Source organism: Ovis aries, chromosome 15 (assembly GCF_016772045.2).
Source record: "Ovis aries strain OAR_USU_Benz2616 breed Rambouillet chromosome 15, ARS-UI_Ramb_v3.0, whole genome shotgun sequence".
In the NCBI taxonomy this organism is placed as follows: domain Eukaryota; kingdom Metazoa; phylum Chordata; class Mammalia; order Artiodactyla; family Bovidae; genus Ovis; species Ovis aries.
In genome coordinates this window covers 61,057,454-61,081,824 of record NC_056068.1, presented here as the reverse complement: position 1 = coordinate 61,081,824, position 24,371 = coordinate 61,057,454, and the positions used below count along the sequence as shown (strand labels likewise).

Below are 24,371 nucleotides of genomic sequence, written 5' to 3'. Positions count from 1 at the left end.
CATCCACATACTGTAAGAGGACACTAGGGGCCAAAGGGCACGCAGCCAGATCCCAGGCCAGAGCTTGGCCAAAAAAAATGGGGGCTGTCTCTGAACCCTTGGGGGAGGACTGTCCAGGTTAGCAGGGAGGACTGTTGGGTTTCTGGGTTGGTCCATGTGAAAGCAAAGAGGAATTGGCAGTCTGGGTGTAAGGGAATAGTGAAAAAGGCATCTTTGAGGTCTATGACAGAAAAGTGAGTCATACTGCTAGGGATGTTGGAAAGTAAGGTATAGGGATTGGGGACAATTGGATGGGCGGGATTATGGCCTCGTTTATCAGTCGAAGGTCCTGGACCAATCAGTAGCCACCAGAAGTTTTCCACACCGGGAGAATGGGGGTATTACAGGGCGAGGTTGTGGGGACTAGGAGGCCCTGGCCTAAGAGATGGTCTGTGATTGGTTTAAGACCGAGTAGGTGAGCCTGAGAAATGGGGAATGGAGGGCGGTTTGGGAAGTGGGAAGGATCACGTAGTTTAATCAGGATGGGCGTGTGATGGGTTGTTACCAGAGGGATTTCAGTGTCCCAGATGGTAGGGTCGACAACTGGAGCCTCAGGGAAGCAGAGGAGGAGTAGGCGCAAGGTGAGAGATTGGGAAAGTGAGAGTGGTAGGTGAATGGTGGCCCCGCTAAGTCACTTCAGTCGTGTCCGACTCTGTGCAACCCCATAGACGGCAGCCTACCAGGCTCCCCCGTCCCTGGGATTCTCCAGGCAAGAACACTGGAGTGGGTTGCCATTTCCTTCTCCAGTGCATGAAAGTAAAAGGTGAAAGTGAAGTCTCTCAGTTATGTCCGACTCTTAGTGACCCCATGGACTGCAACCCACCAGGCTCCTCCGTCCATGGGGATTCTCCAGGCAAGAGTATGGTTAAAATGTCCCGCCCCAGCAGGGGAGTGGGGCCCGAAGGGATTATCAGAAAAGACTGTGTGAACAAGAAGTGATCAAGCTGACAGGGCTGTGGCACAGTCTGCAAGGGTTGTGAAGACGTGCCATCTATACCCACCGCCGAGACCTGGGAAGGATGCAAGGTGCCCCTGAAGGAGGGAAGGACCGAATAAGTAGCCCCGGTATCTATCAAGAAATTGATAGACTTACCCGCCACTTGAAGCATTACCCTGGACTCAGCTTGGGTTATGGGGGTCCCCAAGTCTGGGCACCGTCAGTCTTCATCAAAGGAGAGAAGTTCCAAGGCGGGGTGTGGGGAGGAAATGTCCTTTTGGGACCCCAAACCTTGGCCCGGTAAGGCCGGGGCCTGAGTCGCCTGGGGACAATCACTCGCCCAGTGTCCCGGTTGTTTGCAATGAGGGCACAGCTTTGTCGGGGGTCTGGGCATTGGCGGGCCCAGTGGCCTTCATGACCACATTTGAAGCAGGCTTCTGGTGGTGGCTTCTGGGGACCCACCTTTTTGTCCTGTGGCCGGCCACAGGGCTGCCACCAGTGCCTGGGTGTGTCTCTCCAGGAGGTTAGCCTGGAGTTTGGCTTTTTGTTTAAGCCTTGCCTTGTGGCTGGCTTCAGCCGCTCCCTCTCAGGCATTGTAAACCTTAAAGGCCATTTCTACCAGGTCTCGGAGGGGGGTCTGAGGCCCATCCTCGGCCTTGGAGAGTTTTTTTTTTTCCTGATGTCTGGAGCCGATTGAGATATAAAATGGTTGGCTAGGGTGATGATTTCCGCCGGAGAGTCTGGGGCAATCCGGGTATAGGTGGTGAGAGCCTCTGTCAGCCTATTAAGAAAGGCTGCTGGGTTTCCATCGGGGCCCTGGGTTATTTCATCTAGCTTAAGTAGGTTTATTACCTTGAAGGAGGTGGTCTCCATTCCCTCCAATAGGCATTCTACCATGTACTGAACGTTGGCTCTTCCTCTCTGTCCCTCCTGATGGTCCCAGTCTTGGTCTATGTCTGGAATGGCAGCCATTCCAGGTGGCCGGGTAGGGTCTGCTGGGTTGGCTAGATGTCTCCGGTCTGCTACCATTCTTGCTGCAGCCCAAATGGCCATTCTTTCCTCTGGGGTAGTAGTGGACCCCAGGATGACAAATATGTCCTGCTAGGTGAGGGCGTAAGACCGAGACAGCTGGGTAAAGTTTTTGATGTAGTTGGAGTGGTTGGCTGAATAGGAGCCTAGCCACTGTTTGATATGGGCAAGGTCTTGGAGTGAAAAGGGTACATGGACATGGGCGAGACCCTCTGGGCCGGCCACCTGGTGGAGAGGAAGCAGGGGAGCTGGCGGCAGATGGGGAGCGACCCGGATCTTAAGTGTGAGCTGACTGGTAAGTCAGAAAGGGATGGGCATGGAGGAAGGGGTGGATATTTGAGGTGGAGCCAAGGGAGTTGCGAGAGGCTCTGTCACAGGAGGGTTGGGCTGCGAGGACGGTGGGGGAGGAGTGGATATGGAGGAAGTTGGTGAGGGCAGTAGAGGGGGAGTTGGTGTGGGGGAGGTTGTGAGGCAGGGCACGAAAGAAGGGGTGGGTATAGAGGCGGCTTAGTCAGAGGAGGGCTGACCTGTGAGGACAATGGGGGAGGAGTGGATATGGAGGAAGTTGGTGAGGGCAGTAGAGGGGGAGTTGGTGTAGGGCTAGGAAGGGCCATGGTTAGGAGAATTTTAGAAGGGGAACAGTGGGTATATAGGGTGGGATGGGAGCGCAACAGCCAGAAAGCCTGTACGTAGGGTACCTCAGACCATTTTCCCGTCCTCTGGCAGTAATTAGAATCTAAGTCACGGAGGATGTTAAAATAGAAAGTTCCAGATGGCAGCCATTGTGAGCCGTTATCTAAAGAATATTGGGCCGTGCCTCAGAACAAAGGAAGGTTAAGCATTTGGAACGAATTTCTCCGGAGATATGTAGAGTTCTGGGGTTGGCGAGTAAACATTTTAGTGGGGTAGACCAAGGTTGGTTGGCCCTGGAGGCAGATGTCCCCATGGTGACTATGAAACGAAGGTCCTGGACCAATCGTCGGTAAGGCTGAGAGTGGTCCGGTCAGGCGTCCCCAAATGGCTGTCAACTCAGCGAGGAGAGGGCCACTCAGCCAAGACGGACGTCTGGAGTTGACTGGAGCCGAGGAATAGCAGGCCTGGCCTGCGGAGCAGGGGTCCAGATGCCGCCGTGATTTAAAGGGACCGAGACTCCCTAGGAATAATCGCCATGGGAGCAACAACCCCTAGAACCCGACCGATGGAATTTACCCGGTATCCTGCCAGACGGTTGGATGGTCCCAGAGGAGTGACCTGGTCCGGTGCGAGCCAGACCCAAGGGGGTCCGCAAATCCTGCTTGTCGCAGGATGGGCCCTCACCTCCGGCCCCACTGGGCACCAAATGTTAGGTAGAAAAACAACGAGGACACCAAAAGAGTATCTAACAGACTTTTTAATGGCGAAGCGCTCCCGGGCGGGCTTCTCGACCCCAGCGAGGCAGGTCAAGGTAGTCCGCACCCGGACTGTGCTGGGGAGGTGTTTATATGTGTTCGTTGTGGGGGATGGTCAGGCTAGATCGCCCAAAAAGGTACGGTTAGTGAACGGGGGTTCGGATAGGTGGCCAGGCCGAGGCGTCGCAGGCTGACAGGTCCTACGTGGCTGGGGCCGGCGGCTTTAGCTGGCAAAGTGTGCTGTCATTGGTCCCCGGGACCTGGGAGGCTCCTTCCATTAGGGACTTCCCCCGCCGGCGGGAGAGAGGAGGGGCCGCCCATCATGGCCCCGGGGTCCGGCCTTACAATAACCATTTTATCATACTAAAGATGTGTGGAAAATATAGGAGATTTGGGTTCAATATATATTCATTAATTCAGTCAAGCCCCAAGGATTCAAAGATGAATAGTGCACAGTCACTGCTCACCGACATATAAACAAATATAGTATGTAATAAAATATATAATAAGAGAAAGATATAAATAATATAGTGCAGTAACTAGTATAATCAGTGTATGGTGAAGGTAGGTAAGTGATACAAAGCATAGGTAACATTTGTTGGGGTGGCCCAGTGAAGACTTGTTAGGGGAGACGACATAATCTATGTTTAATAGGTGACTAAACACTAATAAGTAGTAAGACACTGATAAATAATAGTCCTATCCTGTGGGTTCTATAATTCTATTATTGTGACTTCCCTGGAGGTCCACTGGCTAGGACTCTGTGCTTTCCCTGCTTAGGGCTTGGGCTCACTCCCTGGTCAGGGAACTAAGATTCTGCAAATTGCACTGTGTATCCAAAAGGAAAAAGAAATCTATTTAAACATAAGATAGGCAGAAACTTAGACATTTGGAAATGCAACTTAATTATATGAGGTTATATAGTGCATGCTAATTGCCAGGCAGATGACACAGTAACTAGCATTTATTGATCCATTTCACTACACAACTACATATCTGATTACAAGTAATCCTGACAACTCTCTGAGATGGTGATAGTAAGGCCATTTTACAGATAAAGGCACTTGAGATTTACATAGGTAAAATAACCTGAACATCACACAGCTAAAATGTGGTGGAGCCGTGGTATCTGCTTTGACAGACCAACTTTAGAGACAGTATTCTTAATCATTGAAAATGAACATTAGGAACCCAAATGAGAAGCAACAACTTGCCTATTGAGAGCATTTAGAGAAGAGTTACTAACTAGATACATGATGGGTATCATGATGGGTATATTCCAGGTGTGGATATTGGCGTAAGTAAGCATTTGATGGGCAGTTTAAGTAAACAGGAGTATGGTTGAGTGGTCAGTTTCTGTAGGAGCATCAAGGAAGATCGGGTTGGAATCTGAAGATGGGAAGGAAGCTATTTGGAAAAGAATCGTGAAAATGAGTAATATGTGATAGAAAACTATAGAGGTTATGAGAGCAAGGGAGAAATATGGGAGTCAGTGTAACATAATGGTTAAGTTCTTGACTTTTTAGTTTTGTTGATGTTTAGCATGTAAGCTGACTACTCTTAGGTTCCTTATCTGTAAAATGATAATAGTAATAATATCTAGCTCACAGAGATTAATTTGTAAAGCCTGGCTTATATACCACTCATTGAGCAAATGTTACATGTTATTATTGTTGCTGTGTTTTAGTAAATTTAATCTGATAACAGTGCCTAGAAGTCCAGGCCTAAGCATTAGGCCATTAGTTCAGAAACACTTGAAACATAGTTGTAGCAGGTAAATACAAAAGAAGGGACAAATACTAAGAATATTTTAGATGAATATCAGTATGTCAAGTATATATGGCTTTTTAAAAATATATGGTTCTTAATGGTGTTTCATAATCATGAGTTCATTGTTATAGTAGCAATTAATAACTGACAGCTGAATGTAACTACAATTTACAAAGCCACTAGGACATGTTAATTGAATTTGATTCTTGAACCATTCTGTGAGATACTGTTACTTCCATTTTATTAAGGCCCATAGAGATGAAATAATTCATTGAAGATCACACAAGTTAATAAATGAAGTAATTGAAAACTTGCCTTTTCATACGTTTATTCTAGTTTTTTCTCTTTATTGCCCTATTATGACAAGAACTGATGTTCTATCACTGGAAACAGTATGAAGAACTGTTATTAATACTTGAAAGAGTTAATATCTTTTCTTAAGTATCTGCCTTAATATCAAGAAATAACTGGGACATGAAAGGGGAGAGACAAGTTCAGAGTGTACTAGTTATGTAATTTATATTTAAAATACAGTAATATTTGAATAATCTGTTTAGTAGATCAGAATATTAAGTGGCTATGATTTGCCTTTAAAAAAATCTTTATAGCAAAAATGAAAGTAAACTTTTGATTTTCTGCACAAATCATATTAGGCGTTTACTACACTTTGGGTAATTGTGAAATATTTTACAGCAGAGTTATCTCTTAAGTGTTTTAAAATAGTATTGATCATGAAACTTTTTGAAATTTACCATCAGGCCAATGGTAGCAGAGTCTACATAGAACTATGCTTCGTGGTGTTCTGGGAAAAACCTTTCGACTTGTTGGTTATACTATTCAGTATGGCTGCATAGCTCATTGTGCTTTTGAATACGTTGGTGGTGTTCTCATGGTAAGTGCTCACATTCAAGAAAATAATCATATAAAATATGTTATTTTTTAAATTGAAGGAAGAGTGTTTGTTTGCATTAGCACTGATGTAAAACAGAAGAACTGTAACTTTAAATGTGGTCCTGTATTGTTTCTTTCAGGGGCACAAAAGCCCCTATTAATCTAATGAAATATTAGTTTTTACCATTATTGAATACTACTTACTGTGTTCCAGGATGTGTTAGATATTTTATGTTTATTAACTCATTTAATCTCTTACACTCTGTGAGATACCTGTTATTGTTGTTTAGTAGCTAAGCTGTGTTCAACTCTTTTGCGACCCCGTGGACTGTAGCCCACCAGGCTCCTCCATCCATGGGATTTCCCAAGCAGGAATACTAGAGTTGCCATTTCCTTGTTCAGAGGATCTTCCCGACCCAGGGACTTAGTCCGCATCTCCTGCTTTGCAAGCGAATTGTTTACCACTGAGCTGCCAGGAAGGCCCCTGAACTACTTATTAGAAATCTGCTAATACTGTGTACATGAGGAAGCTGAGGCTCAGAAAGCTCAAGTAACTTTCTACAGGTCCCACAATTCCAAGTAGACTTGGAATTTCAGCACATATTTCTCTAATTTTCAAAAATCCTACTTTTCAACTACTGTGAAGAGTGTCAATAACTGTTACTAAAACAAATGATTTATTCTGCCTTGTGTCAAAATTTAAATGTTAAGGCTGTCCTTTTCCCAGTGTATTTTCTTAATATTGCATCATAAATCTACCAACCATGACAATACTCACCTTTTGTCATATAAATGAAATAATAAATTGGTTGATTGTTCAGTTAGTGAGTTTTGCTATTGATGTTGCTATGTTTACAGGTTTACCCTAAAGAGATTTATAGTCGTATAGTCTCAAGTTGGAATAATTCTAATAACTATATTTAGGCAAATAAATATATCTAACTGAAATTCCCCTTTGATTTTTTTTATTAATCTATACTGGTGCTTCCAGTAGACTACAGAGATAACAAAAAACTTTCATTGTGGTCTTTTTTTCTGCCTGAGTAGGAGGTTTTGAGTAAAAAGTTTTATTTACATACACCTGAATTGAATGAAGACTGTTGTATTTAGGTTTTTTAGATTACAATGATAATATACAACAGTTTTGAGTTATAAGTTCAGTTCAGTCACTCAGTCGTGTCCAACTCTTGGCAACCACATGGACTGCAGCACGCCAGGCTTCCGTGTGCATCACCAACTCCCTGTTCCTGTGTACCTCATACCTGTTTTGAGGTATATATAGTTTATTGTTTTAAAACACACTAATATGAAAGTTTTTAAAGTGCATCTCATTATGCCAATACTTTTAAGTAGAAAATGTAAGTTGCAGCCCCCCAAAATGAATAAACTATTCTCTTGAAGAGAATGAAAGATACCAGTTAGTTGAAAATAGTATGATACCACTTGCTAAATTACTGTCATGAGCTTCTGGATGATATTTGGCCATAGCAAGAAGAAAAAAATCATTAATTGTTCAACAAGTTATTGTTCAGTAATTCAACAAGTATGTGTTGAGTATCAACTTTATGCTAAGCACTGTTCTTGATCTTGGTTAGCAATTGGGAACTTAAGAGACAAAGTCACTGCCCTCAGAGCACTTAAATGTTACAAGATGGCCAAAATTTGGAACCAGAGGTAGTGTTATTCATCTTTTATAATATAATATAAACCATTTTAAATATATTTTGCCTGTGTTTCCAGATTTGCTGGCTTCTCTATAGAGTTGACCTTCTCTCAGAGCTACCAGCTTATTATAAATCATCCTCCAAGTTTAAAAAACATTTGCTTGATTTTCTTTTAAGCCTGATCAGATATTTATATTTTAAAAAGTTTTCAAGTTAAGTTTAAAAATTACCTCTCTTTCAGTGTTCTGGACCATCAATGGAGCCTACAATTCAAAATTCAGATATTGTCTTTGCAGAAAATCTTAGTCGACATTTTTATGGTATCCAAAGGTAAATTTCTGTCACAAATATATTAAATTCATGGTGAAAACACACACATATATTGTGTCTTTTCTGCAGTTTCTTAACGTTAGCTTCAAAAACTCTTCTGTAAATAACCAAATTAATGACCCAACTGGATGAAATTTTGACTCAAATTTTTTCTCTCACTGTGAGAAATTTTAATAGTCTCTCAAAACATGCAGTCTCTTGGATCGTTTGAACTAGAGACTTAGGAGCCAGTTACATGCAGTCTCTTGGATCGTTTGAACTAGAGACTTAGGAGCCAGTTACATATTCAAATGTTAGTGATTTGATTTTTTAATTTTCAATATAATCCTGCATTTCTATTGGCGATTGTCTTATTCTCTGTAGTCTGTGATGAGCAGTTGATGACTTTTAGACTATATAGCAGTGTATATAGCCGGGAGCCAAGAATCCTATCTATTATGAGTTTTCTGATTAATTATATTAAGTTACAAAATTCCTCGGCAAATATTATTCACTGCTAAATCTTTTAAAATCCTGTTCTAAATGGTGTTTCCAGTCCTTAAGATATTATTTATTCTACTTAACTCCTGGAGTGTTATTCCTTCTGAATTGATGTTAAGTATTAATCATTTAATTTAATTTCTAAAGGGAACCTCTTTGAGTCCTTAAAATTTGGGGTCCATTAGTTTTTCACAATTCTTAAAAAATAAATCTGTATTACATTTCATCTTCAGAAAATATAAATTTTACTCACTTGAGCTGTTATTTATCTTATGGCATAAGTAGGTTTAGGCGTTCCTCCTTCATTATTGGCCTTTCCTGTTGTGTGTTCCACATTACTGGAGAATCATCAAGAACACTGTAAACCTGTTCTTTGCATTTACTGATCTTCCACCATCTTAGATTCTGTAGATAGAAACTCTCTCTTCCTCAAGCATTATGGTCTAGCTTGGGCCTTAGGTAATTCTTCAGATCTTTTATCCTCAACAACTTCAGGATGCCTAATTGATAGATATAAAATAAAGTTTATATAACAGGTTATATTTTAGCTTCCTTTTCTTTTTACCTCATATCAAAATAACTTATTACAGTTTTTAGATTAACTGGAGACCTAGTCACTGCAGTTCACTACAGTTCACTACAACGTAAAGACAAGCATCTGTTTTCCATGCGAATCACATGATTCACAGTCTTTAAGCATCCTTAACAAGAAGCTGAATTCATTGGCTAAATGGTTTCTGAATGAATACTTCAATATTGTCTTTTTTGGAGGGGATACTCTTTGGAGTCAGATGGGTAATATAAATAAATATATTTAGTAAATAAGATTTTTTTGAGTTTCATTTTGTATTCTGTTCATTCAGGGAACCCATTAGCTGGAAAGACAGCTCAAAATCTGGCATTTATGTGAGACATACCAAAGTAACTTTTACAACCAAAGTAGTCAGTTGGTAACTCTACTTTAAAAATATTACTATACTGAATATTTTTTTCATTAATCTGCAGCACAGAACTCTGAGATTTCAGGGGAATCTCTGAAACCTGACAAGAGAAACTCTTGCTAGCTGTCTGTTTCTAAAGACAGAATAGCCATCCATTTAGGGAAGATAAAATTCTGCATATCTGGTATCTAGAACACATGGATTTTTCAGTCCAGTGGACAGAACTCTCATGCTTGAGACAGTCATCCCTTATTACTACTTACTCTTTGAATAGTCAGTGAGCACCTCATTTATGAGATGTACTCTACCCTATAGAGAATGTTAGGTTGAGTAAGAGGTTGATCTTTCATCTCAAAAGCTTATAATCTACTAGAATAATAAGGATAATTATAAATGATATAGGAAAATTTGAATCTTAGTTCTGTTAAGTTTATTTTAAAATGCTATTTGAAAGAGTTGAGAATTCTCGGTGATCTTTTTTGATCTAAGTTCTGTGCCTATAATATCTGGTAAGACCACTGGAAGTACAGTCTACAGTAATAATGCTTTCTATAAAAAAAACTGACTAAATTATGATCTTTTATGTTGCCATTCAAGTGCTGTTTGTTTTGAGGGTCATATTGATTATTTTGTTAACAAACTTAAGCTGAGTAAAACTCCCACGGAGAACATTTCTTTCCCCAAAGCTAGCCATAATCAACTTTATAGTATGTTACATATGTTACAGTATTTGCAAATTTCTTCATCTGAACAGTTCTGCTGCCATAGTTCCAATTGATTGGAAAGAGATGCTTTATCCCGTTTTCAAACAAGTATAAGCCTTATATTGCACTCCAACTTATAGAGTTTAGTGTTTTAATAGCATTCAGCTCTTATTAAGAATAGCCTGAAGAAATGATTATTCTGAATACTGTTGTAATTTCTGTAAAATTTCTGATAAAGATGCTATCTTTACTTTCCTTATATACATATCTTTTCCTCTTTGATTTAGTTGTTAAGAAAAATTTTGTCATACTTTTCAAACTAAACCTTATTTTATTAGTTAATGATTGGCAGATAATAATCATAATTTCTTTTTTAACTTGACTACCAAAAAGTTTCAGACTCATAATACTTACATATAGCAATAACTAGGTTTCTGATTTAACCATCATCTTTTATTTTTATGACTTTTGATTTTGATATATGCATCTTTTATCATAAGCAGCATCAAATTATTTTAAGAACCTGGTACAGACAATAAATAAATATATTAAATCCTTTCAAGTGTGAGCAACAGAATTCATTTAATGTCATTTCATGCAGAAAGTTTTGTATTCTTTTTGGTTGGGACATTAGTCCTATATTTTTGTCTCCTTCCTTTCCAATTTTAAGTATCTTACTTAGTCTTCTAATATATGCAAATTGTTACTTATGCCATGAATCATCTCTTCCATATGTAAGCCTATCCATATTGGTTTTATATGTATGATATGCCAATTTATTTTTTGTATCGTATGTTTGGAATTTTTAGTATTTTTAGTATTCTTTCTGGCTAAGTCTTCTGATAATTTTTCTTCACATATAAGTCTTTTTGACTGTACTATGAACTACCTAGATTTATATAATTTAAATGCTGCGATTTCTCAGGTTTTTAAGCTCTAGGGAAACATAGGTGATGTCTCTACCTTTATATATGCTGTAGAGTCAGTCAGTGTTACAGGCAGGGCAGTAAAATTTTCTTGGTTAGTCTGGCGATATTTACATGAATTGCTTTTTTATAGCTTTGGTTCTAAAAATTTAGACACAGAAGTAACAGACTAAGTACAGTGCAAGAAGGTAATTCTCGTGGAATTGTCAAAATTTTTAGAATCTTCTAACAGTTTTTCCATCACTCTTATTTTTGGATTCTGACCCATAAAGTTAGTCTTGAGGTTCTCAAAGCTGGTAAATGTATGGGAGGGTTAATATGTGAGAGGATAAAGGGTATGGCTTTAAGTTGCTTTATAAAAGTATTATAGCAGTGCCATGGATGTGTTTATGTTTAATAATAACACTGACTTTCTTTGACTTTTTCCCCTCAGAGGTGACATTGTGGTTGCAAAAAGCCCGAGTGATCCAAAATCAAGTATTTGTAAAAGAGTAATTGGTTTGGAAGGAGACAAAATTCTCACCAGTAGTCCAGCAGGTTTCTTTAAAAACCATAGTTATGTAAGTAACATTTCAATTATGTTATTCATTGGTATCACAGTTGATTAACATTAACTGAACACACTGACAAATGAAAATAACTTTTATTCATGTTTGAATATAAGTTAAAATGATGCATTCAGTAGAATAAGAATATGTAAGTGCTATATTTGTATCACAGACAACATGACTGTCATAATTTATATATTTTATTTCCTTTTAAAGCCTCATACAAACATCTCAGTATTAGTTGTTGAAGGCAGGATTCACCAGTGGTGTCAAAATATTGGGCAAAGATTTGAAGGAAAATAGTAGATTTGCATAGTCTCATAGTATCTCTCCCAGGGTATTTTTCCAAAGGGAGAAATAGTAACTTTGTGGAGGAGAAACCTGTCAGACACTACCTTAACTGAGTGATCAAGGTTAACTTCACCAGTAATACGACATGTCAACATAATGTAGCCCTGAATTGAAGCACTGAGAAGAGCACATCACTTTTGTGGTATTCTTGTAACAAGAAGTTATAGCCTCAATCTAATCATGAGAAAACAACAGACAAACCATAATTGAGGGTCATCCTGCAACATAACTGACCAGTACTCTTCAAAAATGTCAAAGTCTTTAAAAAAGGAAAGTCAGGGATTGTCATAGATTGGAGGCTCGAAGGAGATGTGACAACTGAATGCAGTCTGGAATTCTGGCTTGTTAATGAAAAATTTGGTAAAATCAAATGTAGTCTTATAGTTTAGTTTTTTTTAAAATCCTATTTAAATATTCAGAATAGATATGTTGTACATCTTTGGTGTAGTCAACTTACCAACCGAGTTAGGAAAAAAGAGCAGACGCAGTGGAGTGGAAGAGCGAAGAGCATGTAATGTGTCAGCCCCTTCACCAGTCACATGACTGCCAAGACAGAACTGGCAGCTGGGCTGGGGCGGGGCAAGGAGGGCCTTCTGTTTACTCAGCTGTGCTGTTCTTACTCTAAGTATAAATTTATTTTCTACTTTTGTTTAAATTTTCTGTGTCACTATCATTTTATTAATAGAACTGTTATATCTATTAAGTAACTTTATCTTCATCCCCAATATAAACATATAATTAGGAGTTGAATTGTCTTCATCATTGTAAATTTATTTTTACCTGTAATAGCCTCTGTTGCCCTGTTAAGTAAGTTTGATCAATAGACTATTAAATAATCTATTATTTATTTACCTTCCTTAATAGACTGTGGTTCAGCTGTGCAAATGTTTATTACACTTTTGATGTTTATTACTACGGTGCTAACCATCATAGGAATCAATAGCTGATGGTGATTCTAATGTTAAAGTTGAGAATGTAGTATCAGGTAACATATCAGCATTTTTCTGTGGTCTTCATCATGGATACTTATCCTTTTGTTTTTCAAATATGTTAGTTATTTACATAATTATTTCACGATCACATGACTGTTATCATTTCATGAGGCAGTCTAGTCACTTCTAAGTTGCTTTAGCAACAAGCATATACTTGAGGCCAAAATTCAGCTCAGTTCAGTCGCTCAGTCCCGTCCAACTCTTCGCAATGCCATGGACTGCAGCATGCCAGGCTTCCCTGTCCATCACCAACTCCCGAAGCTTGCTCAGACTCATGTCCATCGAGTCAGTGATGCCATCCAACCATCTTATCCTCTGTCATCCCCTTCTCCTCCTGCCTTCAATCTTTCCCAGCATCTGAGGCAAGAATTGTCAACAGACAAATGACAAAACATATAAATGATAGCAAAACATATAAATTTCTGGGTACTTGTGTGCAGTTGTACTTTGTACAGTGTGCACACCGCTGTTGTTGTTTTCTTCTGAAATTATTAGAAGAGGAATGTTAGGATGAAAGGATTTAGATAAAATCTCTGCTAAGTAATCAGAAAAAATAACCAGGGGACTATAAGATGTATTTTTTAATATATTTATAAATATTCTTTTCAAGGAAAACATCCTTTGGATTTTTATGTTTGATGAGAGGATAAGTTAAGGGGCACTGCTGTTTTGTTCCAGATGTATTCCATTCACTTTGGTGTGTATGTTATAAATGTACAAACAATTGTGATAATTTTGGTCAACACTTACCCTGTATTTACTTTGTACCGAATAAGTACAGGGTTAAGTGTTGAAACTCTTTCAAGGATTAGTTTATTTAGTCATCATGACAGTAACCCAGTAAAGGTAGTTAGTAGTAGCATTTAACAGACAAGAAAACTGAACAACAGGGAGGTTAAATAAATTGCTCAATTTCAAACAGTAAGAGAAACAGTTGGAATTCAAACACAGATAGCCTGGCTCTATTGAAAAATTTGTATTTTTTACTATGCCAGTACTACTTCTCCCAAAGTATCCTCCAGTTACTATTCTTATTTTTGCTCCTGTCTCCTCAAATTGTACTTCCCTTACAATGTATTTGTCTTAAACATTTTTAAAAAGAAAGGCAGCTATTTCTTATCAGGGCTAGTATTAGTTCTAAAGACAAGACAGTGATTTTTGAAGGCTTTCCCACCCCCACCAGTTATTCTAGGCTGAGTTTTTTAAACCATGATTATTGTATAGCTATTATTGAACTACTTTAGCAGATGTGTTCCATTAATCAAGGTGATTTATAACAAAAATTCATCCAAGTTTGGAGCACTCTGAAGCGATATTCAAACTGTTTGCAATCTGCCCCTCTAGAGTGTTTTCAGCTATCTCAGAAGCAGACTGGTGCTGTATTTCATGAAAGGGGTTTCTTTCCCATATCTGTGCACCCTTTCAGAAAAATATTTGTTGTTTAGAAGTTATGAAGACAAAGCTATTCAGATCTTGATTGAGCTGCATAATAAGGATGATGTATATTAAATATGTTTTGAATTTCAGACAAAAACAACAACAACAACATTCTTTTAAGTAGGTGCTTCAGAAAGCAAAACACCAAAATTTTCATTTGGAACCTAGAATATAGAGTTTAGCGTATGAAAGAATTAGCATATTGTTTTTAAGTTGGCGAAAAAGAACATAAACAGTTAAGTGATGTGAAGCTGTTTTATTCATTCCAGAGTTCCAAAAGTCCATATGGCAAGCAGTAAAGATGATTTATTTTTTACAGTAAGCATTTGGAAACTAAGCAGTCCCTATCAAGGTGTTACTGTGGTGGTTTTGCTTTTTTTCCTGATATTGAGGCTGGTAATTTTTTCCCTTGAGTTATCGGCTGAGCGTTGGTACTAGAAAATGAGCTTAATTTGTGACTCTCAAAAGAAACAAATTTTACTCAGCTCAAACATCTTGAATAACTTGCCTTTCTATACTATAGGAATTCCTCAGTTAGCTGCTAGAAGCCACTAATTTGCCAAAAATAATTTAATTGGAAGAAGCATTTAGCAGGTAGGAAATACATTAAATGAACTAGCATTCTTCTCTTGATCAGCACAGCAGGTGATTTAACATAGACTCCACTCCCCTAAGGAATATAGAGCCAAGACTCGGGAAATACGGTAAAATTTTGTTATAAAGCTAATAAAGAAACAAAGAAGAACACTTTATACTCTTTCTCAGGATAACATTGTGTGATAGTTCAAAGCTGTGATTTTAATTCATAGTGTAACTGTGTTACAGTTAGGCATTTTGAAATATAGTAAGTTCGTATTAGCAAACAATCATGCTATAAAACCTCCTATCCAAACAAACAGACCTTTTGGGCACCATGTCCTACTTTAGGAAAGAGTTGTGCATACTTACCAACTCCCCTGTGAGCTTTATATTCTCTTTTGAATGCATTCCACTTAGACTTTGATCCCTGGGAATTCACTGGAGCGGTTCTCAGGAATGTTCTGTTGTTGATCCAGTGGTCAACTTTCAGTCCTCCTTCCACTTGACCTACTGTTAGTATTTAAAGTAGTTGTTCTTCAGGCCTGGCTTCACTTAGTTTGAGGAATACCGCTGTCTTTAGGTTTTCTCCTTTTTCTGCTTCTTCCGAGTGTCCTTTGTTGATTCCTCCAAATATTGGAGTAACTAAGGGTTTGTATTTTAAACTTATTTTGTTTATATATGCACACATAAGGTGACCTAATCCTGTCCTAAAGTTTTAAATACTGTCTAATTTAAGTTCTAAATTTATATCAACCACAAATTTTTTCCTGAAGTCCAGAATCATGTATCTAATAGTCTGTCTAATATTTTCCTCTTGAACTTAGTATGTCCAAAGCTAAACTCCTGATTTTCCTTCCACAACTGGATCCTCCCTCACATATTCGCAATCACTGAAAGGCGACTCCATTCTTCTGCTCACTCAGATCATAAACCTTGAAATCATCCTTGCCTCTCTTCCTCTTTCACCCTCTCATCCAATCTATTAGTAAATCATGATGATTATATCTTGGTTTGAAATTAGGAAAGTAGTATGTCAAGGCTGTATATTGTCAACCTGCTTACTTAACTTTTATGCAGAGTACCTCATGCAAAATGCCGGGCTGGATGAAGCACAAGCTGGAATCAGGTGCACCACCTTATGGCAGAAAGCAAAGAAGAACTAAAGAGCCTCTTGATGAAAGTGAAAGAGGAGAGTGAAAAGCTGGCTTAAAACTTAACATTCAAAATGACATCTGGTCCCATCACTTCATGGCAAATAGATGGGGAAACAATGGAAACAGTGAAAGACTTTATTTTCGTGGCTCCCAAATCACTGCAGATGGTGACTGCAGCCTTGAAATTAAAAGACACTTGCTCCTTGGAAGAAAAGCTATGACCAACTAGACAGCATATTAAAAAGCAGAGCCATTACTTTGCCAACAGAGGTCCATCTAGTCAAGGCTGTGGTTTTTCCAGTGGTCATGTATAGATGTGAGAGTTGGACCAATCATAAAGAAAGCTGAGGACCAAAGAATTGGTGCTTCTGAACTGTGGTGTTGTAAAAAACTCTTGAGAGTCCCTTGGTCTGCAGAGAGATCAAACCAGTCAATCCTAAAGGCAATCAGTCCTGAATATTCATGGGAAGGACTGATGCTAAAGATGAAACTCCAATACTATGGCCACCTGATTGGAAGAACTGACTCACTGGAAAAGACCCTGATGCTGGGAAAGATTGAAGGCAGGAGGAAAAGGGGATGACAGAGGATGGCATCACCGAACTCGATGGACATGAGTTTGAGCAAGCTCCAGGAGTTGGTGATGGACAGGGAAGCCTGGTGTGCTTTAGTCCATGGGGTTGCAAAGAATTGAACATGACTGAGTGACTGAGCTGAACTGAACTGATATCTTGTAAATAGAATTCGACCACACATTGCCACTATCACTGCTGCATCCTGGTCCAAGACAAATTTATCTTACTCTTGTTTTCTTGTAATAACTTCTGATCTTCTCTCTCTGCTTTTATCTTTCCCAACTTTTCCGAACTAAAAAGCCTCTTGATGAAAGTGAAAGTGGAGAGTGAAAAAGTTGGCTTAAAGCTCAACATTCAGAAAACAAAGATCATGGTATCTGGTCCCATCACTTCATGGGAAATAGATGGGGAAACAGTGGAAACAGTGTCAGACTTTATTTTTGGGGGCTCCAAAATCACTGCAGATGGTGACTGCAGCCATGAAATTAAAAGACGCTTACTCCTTGGAGGAAAAGTTATGACCAACCTAGATAGCATATTCAAAAGCAGAGACATTACTTTGCCGACTAAGGTCCGTCTAGTCAAGGCTATGGTTTTTCCAGTGGTCATGTATGGATATGAGAGTTGGACTGTGAAGAAGGCTGAGCACCGAAGAATTGATGCTTTTGAACTGTGGTGTTGGAGAAAACTCTTGAGAGTCCCTTGGACTGCAAGGAGATCCAACCAGTCCATTCTGAAGGAGACCAGCCCTGGGATTTCTTTGGAGGGAATGATGCTGAAGGTGAAACTCCAGTACTTTGGCCACCTCATGCGAAGAGTTGACTCATTGGAAAAGACTCTGATGCTGGGAGGGTTTGGAGGCAGGAGGAGAAGGGGACGACAGAGAATGAGATGGCTGGATGCCATCACTGACTCGATGGACGTGTCTGAGTGAACTCCGGGAGTTGGTGATGGACAGGGAGGGCTGGCGTGCTGCGATTCAAGGGGTCACAAAGAATCGGACATGACTGAGCGACTGAACTGAACTGACTCTTCACATAGTAGCTGAAATCATCCTTTTTTAATAATGATGCTTTTTAATAGAAATAATGTTAGACTCTTCTGCCCCAAAAGCCCAGTAGCTTCCCATCTCATAATAAAAGCCATGGTCCTTTTGATAGCCTAGAACACCCACACCCTTCATGCTCCTTTTTCTTGTATTTAAAGTTTTATTGGAACACAGGCCCACTCATTCGTTTATGTATGGTCTGGGACTCTCACTAAAACAGCAGAATTGAGTTATAACAGAGACTCTATGGCCTGCAAAGCTTGGGCTCTTCACTGTCTGGCGTTTTACAGAAAAATTTGCTGACCCTTGCTCTAGAATATAAGATTCTTAATGGCAGGGATTTGTTTTCATCTCAGTTAATTCCCCAACTCCTAATCTTTTATTTGGCATCTGGTAGATACTTTAAAAATACTTGAAGTTTAGGCAGATGTCCATATAACTAGAGTCTGATGGCGTTTTCTTTCAGTTTCTGTTCTACTCAGTTTCTTCTGGTTTCTCGTGCAGACTTGCTCTGGAGTAAAGTGCATGATGTTCTATTTTTCAGTGATATAGATGTTCCTGTACTTCAGCATACTGTATGCTAATACTGAACTGGCCAATCTGTGTTCATCCTAGTCTTCATAGAATACTTGAAAACTCCAGCTACTTCCATGGTAGGGCTACTTGACCATCTTGCATAATTGCAGGTGAAAGTTGTAGAAAATACTGGCATGCCCCTGTTACTTTGTGCCAGGATAGCATTGTGCTGATTAAATGTTTATTTCCCTAAGTGACTTCTGTTTGATAGATTTTAGCCCTTTTATTAGAGCAGACTAAAAATTCACCTGCCTCAGAACAACGTAGTTTGGAGTACTCTGAATTTGGTCTTGTCTGGCTCTTCTAAAGGAATGGTGGAACCTGAGGTACCTTGAACTTACTACCTTACTCTCATTTTGAGGGAAGATATAATTTCCCAGAAATGATATGGCAGTTTTGTTACTATGAAGGCTAAAGTTGCCTTTGCAACATGTAGTACCCACTAATTAAGTGGTGTGGTAAAGAGAGTTTTCTGCATTTCAGTAGAAATGATGTACGTTTGGACATATTTAACTATTCTGCAGATACTTTGTTCTTTTGATCCTTTTATTGGTTGGCAGCTTAAGGATGGATAAGTTATTACTGGATGTTGGTAAACTTTCCTTTAAGTGTAAACTGCTTTCCAGTGGTTGGTTATTATAAAATGAAGAATCTTTTTTTCTAAATCTTTCAAATAATTAAAACTCTATTTATTGAATTTCAGTTTTTCAGCCATAGTGGCCGCTCTGTATTGGAAAGGAGCATGGTAGTAGAAATATGATTATGGAGATTTCAGTATTTTCCTGTAGTTAAAACATGGCAATCTTCTGCTACTGTTAAAGAAAACATCTGTACTTACTAGAAGTTTTTCTTTTACTTTTATTTTTGACCTATCAAATTTCAAGTTATATAAAGCTTTTTGGTTCTCGATAACATGGATTCCAGCGTCATACACAAAAGGTGAAATGTTCATCAAATCCTGGTTTGTTACCACAGTAGAGTAGGTAGATGAGAAATGCAGTATTTTGTCTGCTGATCCTGCCAACTACGCCAGTTGTCTCACTCTGTATCACTCTGTGCACTGTTCCTTAAACCCAGGGTAGGCGAGGAGGGAGCTAAGAGCCTGGAAGAAGACTGGAGGAGCCATAGGAATTGCACACATGTTATTCTCTCCTGGCTGACACAGCAGCCATAGCACCAGCCAAAACATAACCATAACATAGTCCACCAGGGTGTTCCAGGTGAAGCTTATATATACATGCTTACACACCAGCAGTAGCCTGTGGACTACCGAGTACCTCGTGATGAGCATGCACAATGCTATCAGTGATCTCAACTGTTACAAAATCTTTATTTACAAATTGTGGGGCAAGAGCGCCTGACCATGCCATCTTGGCTACTTTGCTCTTTTCTTACATTTTTCTTTTTGTATTATAGAATATGTTAGTAACAGTATACTTTATTGTAACTTATTTATAACATTTTGTAACAATTTATAACATTTTATACCTTTATAACCTTGTTATTGGCAGAAATGTAAGAAATAGAGTTTTACATTTCAAAAAGAACTGATTAAATGTTCTAAGGATGCTCTGGTCTATAGTGTTCTTAAAAAGAAAACTTTGAAATGGGATAAGATGCTGGTAAAAAGCTGTTTTACTGTATACTTCTCAGTATTTATATAAAATTGCAAGCTGAAAAATAATTTAATTGGACAACACATTAGAAAATGGGCACTTTATAAACACTGATAACTCCCAGTGTGTCCTGTGTATTCAGGTTATAGTCCAAATCTTCGAATATCCTAATGCTGTTTTTCTGTTTGTTTAAATGTCATTTACTTTAGCTAAAAGTCACAACCATATGGTCTTCTATTGCTACTTGTATTATAAACAGCAAAAGTACTTCTTTATAGGGAGAGGACTCCTCAGATTGAAAGGGCTTATTTATTATAAGCTGCTGATACACTGAATCCTTATGTCATTTAAATAGAAGAACTACCTAATAATGTCACTTATTACAACTAGGATATCTAAACAAGGGACTTGCTTTTTGCAGACTATAGTGATAAAAACCTGTGCTTCACATCCATTTCTCAGCAACGGCTCCCAGGGTAATCAGTCATGGCATACTGCTAATGCCTTGATTGCAGCTGATGCAGAGGAAATTTGTTTACTTTTTTGCTAAGTGAAGTTCACTGCGGAGATGACGTGACTTTTTCATCCTATAGCTAACACAACTCTGAAGATAAATTTGACTTAGTGTTTACAATTCTGAGGTGTTTTTCTTCTGATGTTAACACTAAAGAATCATCTTTGAGGCCCTCAGTACTTAAGCATTTTCTGATGTGTTCCCTGAACATTTTCAGAATATTTTGATCTTAGCTTAACGATAATATGTAGTTTATAAATATTATTTTATAGAACTGTATTTTATCTTAATATGTGTTTGAATATGTATATGTATTTGTGAAAATCAACATTTCTGTTGAAATAGTAGCAACTGTTCCTGAAACTCGCATGTTTTGCTCACCTGAAAATATTTTAACCACTCAGAATTGGACAGTCAGTGCCATTGGTGGAATTCTGGGGAGGCATTTATGCAATTCAGTAAAATGCCGTACTACATGTAGTCTTACCTACATGTTATATGAGACCTGTATACACTTAGGCTGCTTAAAAGTAATTGTGAAAAATTACTAAGAACGAAATTGTAATGCTACTGTTCAACGTAAGCATCTAGGCAGACTTGCACTCTGATAGTAGTAAAGAGAATGTGTTCTGAGTGGCTTCTGGAAAGCTGCCGTTGACCAGGTGGAATATAGTCAAATGTCTTCTGAAATAAACAACTGAATGAAATTCTTCTCTTACCACTTTGGGTAATTAAAATCTTACAGGTTTCTATGACCCACTTAATCTATAAAAACATTCTCACTCTACCAGTCTTTACCTAAAATAAGAATGGAAAAGAGGAATTACAGATTTAAAAGCAAGTATGCATGTTATAAAACAGTTGAAGATAGTAGATTAGCTGGAAAATACTGATATTACAAGCCATGATACTGCTCACCTAGATATCTGAATGTACTTTCCTCCTGGATTGGAATTTTCATAAGAATTGTTTAGTTTGGCATAGCTGGTTTACATCCCTACTATTAATACACATACAGAGCCAACAGGGAAGGGAAACAAGTACTTAAAACTATAGGGTGAGTAATTGAGAATTCTAAGATTGTTTAACTCAAGATTCTGATCTACTTCCTCTACATTGTGTGTTTAAATCTCTAAATCAGGAAGGATTAGAGAAACCTTCTGTCATCAGAAGAGGCTTGAAATTTGACTTCCCTTATGTAAAGAAAGTCAGAGTAGGTCTGGGGACATAGACTGATAGGGACTTCTGACCCTAACTGCAAATGTACCTAACCCCAAAACAATCCCAGCACCAGGCGGTGTCTTTAATGAGACTGTGCCTCAGGAGCAGGGGAAACTACTGGACTTGGGAGGACGGAGAGAAGACTTCAGCAAAAGGCCTTTAGAGGCTACAGGGGTGGGCACATTTGCCGACAATAACTTCACAATTTTCCTATTATTTATTCATGAATTCACTAATTCTATTAATTCCAAACATTACTGAACATTTACTTGAGGGTCTCCACCATGTTAAAGTAGGTAAGTCCCTGCCTGCTGGCTATCCAATAGAACTTCCTGCAAAAATGGAATAATTTATATCTGCACTGTCCAGTGTGGTAGCCTCTAGGTTCATGTGGCTGTTGAGTATAGGAAATGTGGTTAGTGTGTCTGAGGAAATAAATTTTTAGTTTTATATAATTTGTAAGATTAAATGGTCACATGTTACTAGTGGCTACCACGTTGAACAATACAGCTTTAAGAATTTGTAGTCAAGTGGGAGGAGCAGACAAGGAATTACAAATGGTGTAACAGGATATTCATCTACACTGGGGTGGATAGGATTACTCCAGACTTGAGAGGTAAAAGTTGAAGTTCTAAAGGTTAAGTGGGAGCTTGGATAAGATCCTTATCCAAGCAAGCAGCATATTTAGGTTCTAGAAGGGAGAGTGCAGCCCTGTGCTTTGGGCAGCTGTGAAAAATAAGTTCCTACATCTGGGACATACAGTGGGGAGGGATGACTAGCAAAAAGAGATAAAAGTGAAAAGGTAATCAGGGTTGAATTCCTTGTATGTCTCAAGCAGGGGAGTGACTTTATTTTGGCCACACCACATGGCTTGCAGAATCTTAATTCCCCAACCAGGGATTGAACCCATGCCCCTGCAGTGGAAGCACAGAGTTCTAACCACTGGACCACCAGGGAAGTCCTGGAGTAACATTATCAGACTTATTTTTAAGAGATCACCCTGATACTAATATAGGCTAATCAAGGATAGTTTAGTAAAGGATGATTGGAATAGGAGAGGCCAGAGGCAGGAAGCCCAGTTAATAAATAGGCCGTAAGACATAATTGAGACAATAACATTAAGAATGGAAAGCAGTGAAAGTTCGGAGAAAGATTAGGAGAATGTCTAAACATGATTGGATGTTTGAAGAAATGCATCATCTATCTCTTTGCTAGAGCCAGAAACTTGGGGTCAGTTTTGGAGTACTCTGGAAGCCTATATAATAAGCCTATGATTGAGTGTACTTAAAATGAGTACAGTGGCAATGGAATTGAAGTGAGAAGAAAACAAGTGCTTTCCCAGAATGATGTCTGGATATTATACGATTCCCTCCTTGATGTCCGCAATGTATTTTCATGATGTCTTATTAGTCAAAACAATGTTTTGATGCTCTCAGCCCCCAGAGATCAACCTTTTTAAAGACCTTTAGCTATTCTCTTCATATCTTAACATTATCTCAGAAAAAAAAAATCATCTGTCATCCATCTGCCTATTTTGCAACTTTGTATTCACAAAGCTACATATTATTTTAAATAACTTCCAGGGTATGGGACATTAGAATTCTGTTTAATAAAACATAAAAAGGAGAAGTATCTATCAAAGGAAATCATGCAGCACAACATTTTTTTTAAGGCCTTAGTATACCAAGTTCAAGAATACTTTGAATCTTTTATTTCTAGTTCCATTTCAGGTGTAAATCAGTTTTCTAGCCAATCTCTGTATGAAGCAGTTATGCATTGGGGCCATAAGAAATTGAAAAGAGATACGGAGATTCATCTACAGGAATAAATCCGTATAGGGATGAGTTTTGACTGGGAAGAATTATTTGAAGTCCCAGGAATAATTTGGTGGGAATATTTGGTGGAAACCTATTAGCACATATTCTTTATAGTAAGCATCTGATTTACTAATTATTTAGACTTTTTCTGTGAACATGAGAAAACTCACTATTTACATATTTACCACTATGTTCTGTTTCATTAAATTAGGCTCATCTTTTGGACTATGAGAACCAGAGTGGACATCGGGCTATATTAAAATGAGAGTACTGACATAGTTTTGAAATGAGAATGTAAGGTACTTCTTTTAAATACTAATCCAAATACACAGCAGGTAATCTTGTTACATATAGAACAAAAAAGAAGTCAGAGAGTGAAATAATCCATTGTGCTGCTGCTGCTGCTGCTGCTAAGTTGCTTCAGTCATGTCCGACTCTGTGCGACCCCATAGACGGCAACCCACCAGGCTCCCCCGTTCATGGGATTCTGCAGGCAAGAACATTGGAGTGGGTTGCCATTTCCTTCTCCAGTGCATGAAAGTGAAAAATGAAAGTGAAGTCACTCAGTGGTGTCCGACTCTTAGCGACCCCATGGACTGCAGCCCACCAAACTCCTCCGTCCATGGGATTTTCCAGGCAAGAGTACTGGAGTGGGGTGCCATTGCCTTCTCCGAATCCATTGTCCTAGGGGAAAAAAAGCCTGTAGGATTGGGATGTTAGTATTGGATGAAAGGGCCTATTTATTGCCTTCAGTCCCAACCATTTCCCCCTTCCTCTGCCTTCTGACAAGTTGGTAGATGGTTCTGAAGAAGTAAATGCTTCATAAGGAAGAGCTTAGGTATTT

General features: G+C 38.9%; 1 protein-coding gene across 19 annotated transcripts in view; it reads left to right on the top strand.

Moving 5' to 3' along the window:
• IMMP1L (inner mitochondrial membrane peptidase subunit 1) overlaps positions 1-24,371 on the top strand; it is an 89,797-nt gene that overhangs the window by 50,274 nt on the left and 15,152 nt on the right. For all 19 annotated transcript variants that reach the window (XM_004016367.6, XM_042233311.2, XM_060400039.1 and 16 more), the window contains 3 exons: positions 5,922-6,055; positions 7,960-8,048; positions 11,533-11,659. In XM_004016367.6, the coding sequence (XP_004016416.1) occupies positions 5,951-6,055; positions 7,960-8,048; positions 11,533-11,659 (321 nt within the window). In that variant the 5' untranslated portion in view covers positions 5,922-5,950. The remainder of the gene's footprint in view (positions 1-5,921; positions 6,056-7,959; positions 8,049-11,532; positions 11,660-24,371) is intronic.